The sequence below is a fragment of the Penaeus chinensis genome, chromosome 2 (assembly GCF_019202785.1).
Source record: "Penaeus chinensis breed Huanghai No. 1 chromosome 2, ASM1920278v2, whole genome shotgun sequence".
In the NCBI taxonomy this organism is placed as follows: domain Eukaryota; kingdom Metazoa; phylum Arthropoda; class Malacostraca; order Decapoda; family Penaeidae; genus Penaeus; species Penaeus chinensis.
Genome location: NC_061820.1, coordinates 42,368,044 through 42,373,043, shown reverse-complemented (window position 1 = coordinate 42,373,043; position 5,000 = coordinate 42,368,044). Strand labels below are relative to the sequence as shown.

The following is a 5,000-nucleotide window of genomic DNA, read 5'->3' as shown; positions in this document are numbered from 1 at the left end:
CCACAGGTATGAATAGATCTTGTAGATGTGCCAGTAGAACACCAGAGCCAAAATTGGTTAGCCCTAGAAAAATCACTTTGTCAGCAAAACAGGTAATTAAGGAACCAGGCTCTTCACAGAAATCACGAACTTCAAAAAAAACCTTAGTCAAAAGGGTAAGCATAGGGATTCAGTGTGATAGTAGTGAACTAGAGCCAGTAACTATCAATGCCACTCAATCCCCGCCAATAAAGTATGCACGTAAATTGTTTGTCCTTCATAATGACTCTTTTGATCTTCCATATGTGACACCCAAGAAACCTTCAGTCTCAAAATATTACAAAGCTTTGAAAAGAGCCAGTGCTTCAAGTAGAGGCACTGAAAGTCAGAAAAAGGATAAAATCAGAAATGAAGAATTTTCTCCTAACACCAAGATGGGGGAAATGCCTGAGATGACAAAGGAAAGTGACTCTTTTGTGGGGTTTAATGAAAAGAAGGGATTTAATATGGATAGATTTCTTAATTCAGAAAGGACAATGAATAAAAGCTCATATATTCTGTCTTCCTCCTTGAAAAGCTGTAGAACTACTCCATCACAACCATTCTTATCACATGAATTGCAACCAGAATTACTACCATCCATTGTGGTTGAAGATATGGAGGATCAGGATTTTACTCTGGAAATCGCAACCTCATTACAGGGTGCTGCAGAACCTGATTATGATTTTCCGTCTGCAGCCAGTGCTAAGCTTGAGAATCTTCCTAGCTGTAAAATCATTACTTTGATGAATAATTCTCCTTCTCAAGACTCTTTTGATGATAATGTTTCCCAAGAATGTCAGTCACCCGCATCAACATCAAGAACAAGTAGTAGTCAAGGATCTGAGGGCTTAACTTTTAGTGAAACAGAAGCAGCTCAAATTATGCTCCAACTTTTTTATAGCGGAAACATTACAAGTGTAGAAAAAAATGAATTGCATAAATCTGATACTGGAGATCTAGGTAGTGAAACTCAGTCCATAGTTTTGGGAGATGGAAATGAAAGCCCAGAAGAACAAGCAAAAACTATTGAAACTGTAATAGCTGAAAGTAATGTAAGCTGTAATTCTTTTCTAAATCAAGAAAGAGTTAAAGATATTCATCCTTCTAAGGGAACTGAAGTCACAGAGAGCATTTCAAGAAATACGACTCCCAACAATCAAGAGATTATAGGCACCCAAAACATAGACAGCCCACCAAAGGCAAGGCGCAGGGGTCGACCACCCAAAAATCGAAGTAAATTAGCACAGGCTCAAGGGTTTAATGAAATTGTTCATGACAAAAGAATTACCCTCACAAGAGGCCAGCAGAAAATGTTAAGAAGTCAAAGGAGCTACAAGTGTAGAGTAACTAATGGAACTACTTCAAGCCAGATACTAAAAAATAGTGTAGCTAAGAAATTCGGTAACAAATTTCAGGCTGGAATGCCAGCTAGTGTGAGGCGAAGCAAAAGATTTCAAGGTTTATCTGGAGCTTTATCAAAATCAACAAAAAAGTTGGAGGAAAGTCAAGTGTTAAAGATTAAAAGGAAACCAGGAAGAAGACCATGCAGAGCATATCAAATTATGGATAAACCAAAGCATAGTGAGAATAAGGAAAATAATATTCAGGAGTTTGAGTTTACTGAAGATTTTAATGAAAGGAATGATCAGTCTTGTAATTCAGAAGATATGCCTGTTATTGAGTCAAGAGATTCAAATGTTGAAAGTACTTCAGCTTTCAAAGATAAAATAGAAGTGAATAACAGATCAGGCAAGAAAGATGGCATGGAAGTTTGCTTTGCAGATGGCTTCAGTTACCCATTTGAACAAAACATGTTGTTCAATGCTCTTGGCTTAGTCGAGAGGCATAGTCCAAGCATCTGTAAGCCCCATGACGTTTCTTCCTCCCATATTGCTCACAGAACAAGAAATGTAACGTCTAATTTCAAAAGAATGCGAGAGTGTCAAGTAGTGCTAGAAGACTGCGACGAGGTGATGAAAAACAAAATGTGCTTAGAGCATGATATACCTAAGTGTGATCAGGTTGAAAAAAGAAAATCAAGTCCAGTGAAGGAAACGCAAACCTCATACGCACATCTTTTTAGTCCGGTTCTTGACTTCAATTTTGAAGGTTTTCTCTCCACAGATATAGATATTAGTGATGACTTTTGTATGTCCGATTTAGAATTTGGTGAAGAACTAAGATATTCAACAGATAATCCGGGAAGTCTAGTTCAAACAGCAAAAAGAAAAGATGGTAACTGTGAGACTCATGACTCAGTGCCTCATAATATAAATATCCAAGAACTCACAAAAATACAAAATGAAGTAGTAGATGCCAATATGCTCCATTCTGAAGCAGATAGTCAACAAGTTGTAAGTGAAAAGGAAACTGAAATTAATGAACTGAAGAAGGGAGATATATCACAGAAAAGAGCTAATGAATGTAACCCTGAAGAGATCAGTGAACCTACTCTGCTAATCAGTCATACAAGAGAAACAAGTTCTACCAATGATAATTCTCTCCCAGGTTTGAATAAAGACCCAATTAAAAGAAGGAGGTTCACCACTAATAAACATGACGTAATCAAGAATAAGTGTCTTATATGTGGGAAGTCATGTTTTACAAAAGCAAAATTGAAAAGACATTGTGCCAAACACCATGAGAATAAAAATCAGTTGATGGTACAAGCTGAAATTTCATGTGATAGCAGTTCATTATCAGAAATCAGTGGAAAAGAATGTTATGAAGTAGAAACTCCCAGGTTGATACTTCATAGCCCAGAACTCATAACAGCATCAGAACAAGGAGAGAATTCTGAAGACCTAACCAGATGTGAAAGTTGGAAGAAAAGTGATGATGATGTTACGGATATTAATTTAGATCCTAAAGGTAAAAAGGATTTTTGCTCACAGCATGTGCACACAGAAAAAATTACAAAAGAAAATGCAAGAACAGATAATTTGAATTCAGTTTCTGATATCAGCATTTGCAAAACAATCCACACAGACATGAATCCCTTAAAAGAGCAAACTTTGGTGACTGAAGATCATTCTTTAATTGAACCACTTGTTACAAATAGTAGGAAAGAAATTGTCAGAGGTTCAGACAGTAAACTAAGGACTTTAACTTCAGAGATGACCAATGATAATGCAGAATTCCTCACTCCAAAGAAACTACCAAAAAGAAAGTTGAGAAATACTGTTAAAGATAATCAGTCTCTTAATAAACACTTAAGAGTATTACCACAACACATCAATAACAAAGAAGAAACTATATTGAAAGGCAAAGAGGATGTGAAACTAAAGATAATATGCATCAGGTTCGTCACAGTTATGAAGCAACCAGGAGAAAGAGCAATAGTATTCAACCAGAAAGCATCAAAAAGGAAGTCAAAGTAGGGTCAGGACAAAAAGTACATAATGAAGAAGAGCAGGCCTTTCACTGTCGTAAGAAACACGAGATCATCAAAATCAATGGAAAGAGGTGGTATCCGTGTAATATATGTGACCATAAGTTTTCTAGCTCTTCAGATCTGACAAGGCATATGAGGAAACACACTGGAGAAAGACCCTTTAAGTGTTCAGTTTGTTCAAAGTCATTTAGACAAAGAGAAGCCCTTAAAAGACATATTGAAGTGCATAATGGTAATAAGCCTTATGCTTGTAAACTTTGTGATTCAAAATTTACTCAGAAAGTTCACTTAGAAAATCACCAGACAGTTCATAGTGACGACAAACCATATAGATGTGAACAGTGTGGCAAAGCATTTTCTCGCCTTGGTTACTATAAATTTCATATCAACATTCATGCTTCAGATCCACCATATAAGTGTAAAATATGCTCTCGGGGTTTTAATTCTTGTGGAAACTTGACAAAGCACAGAAAAATTCATGATGAAGTCAAACACTATAAGTGTCAGTACTGCCCAGCTGCCTTTTATGTGTCTCAGAGTTTGAAGGTACACACAAGAGTTCATACAGGTGAGAAACCTATTCAGTGTCCTTTGTGTGGTGTAAGCTATCGATTTGAAAGCAGTTTGAGGAAGCATGCTGCATCAAAACATCCAGAATTTGAAGTTAAAGGTGTCATTCTTGTACCTCGCTCAAAGAAATAAAGTATTTCACCTTTAATTTGTATTAAGGCTTTATATCAGTTGGCTTCATTTACTTAGGAAAGGGAGGAATATTTGGATATGTTTATATATACATGTAGAATACATTTTATGTTAGACTGATAGAATGATGTACACACACACACACACACACACACACACACACACACACACACACACACACACACACACACACACACACACACACACATACACACACACACACACACACAAACACATACACATACACATACACATACACATACACATACACATACACACACACACACACACACACACACACACACACACACACACACACACACACACACACACACACACACACACACACACACATCATATTTTTTATGCTTATTAATACTTGTTTCATAGTTTCTTTTTTTTTTTTTGTAAAACAAATATGATTTTCCATGACATGTTCTCATGGAAAATTTTGAAATCAAATAAGTATTATTTTCTCACAAGGAAGGAAATGAAGGCTACTTTGTGTCAATTAACAATATAAGTGGTTAATTATTGTTTAGTGTGTTGTCTTTTGAAATGTGTAAGTCACATATATGATTTATTTATCTCAAATGATTGAGAATTTGATAGTAACCCAAGGTATTATTACCTGATATTCAGCTTGTATATTTTAGCTTTATTGTTTTCAGGATTTATTAATTTATTTTCATTTTTTTTTTTTTTTTTTTACATGTATTGTTTTCATTCGATTCTTTTCTGTATCCATTTGTTCTGCATTGTATTAAAAATAAGCCTTTAAAGAACCTCTGAAAGTAGCTAAGCAATGCTCTTGTGGGAGTTCTTTGTAAATGTTCCCGGTGAAATGAAACTGTAAGAAGGCGGCTCACCATTAAGATTATTG

The 5,000-nt window shown here is 35.7% G+C and overlaps 2 protein-coding genes across 2 annotated transcripts in view; both read left to right on the top strand.

Moving 5' to 3' along the window:
- The window catches only part of LOC125036331, a 9,087-nt gene extending 5,555 nt beyond the window's left edge, over window positions 1–3,532 (top strand). The window contains exon 2 of the mRNA XM_047628874.1: window positions 1–3,532. This exon is cut by the window's left edge and continues 267 nt beyond it. Within this exon, the coding sequence (XP_047484830.1) occupies window positions 1–3,401 (3,401 nt within the window). The 3' untranslated portion in view covers window positions 3,402–3,532.
- LOC125034992 (zinc finger protein 675-like) lies at window positions 3,423–4,117 on the top strand. Its single transcript, XM_047627040.1, has 2 exons — window positions 3,423–3,449; window positions 3,695–4,117. The coding sequence occupies exons 1-2, from the start codon at window positions 3,423–3,425 to the stop codon at window positions 4,115–4,117; spliced, it is 450 nt and encodes a 149-aa protein (XP_047482996.1).
- Window positions 4,118–5,000: the final 883 nt, after the last annotated feature.

Bases quoted from the DNA above. Each gene is read 5' to 3' on its own strand.
- LOC125034992 (XM_047627040.1), top strand. From the start codon at position 3,423: ATGAAGAAGAGCAGGCCTTTCACTGTC. The intron at 3,450-3,694 runs GTAAGAAACACG...AAATTTACTCAG, and splicing joins AGAGCAGGCCTTTCACTGTC to AAAGTTCACTTAGAAAATCA.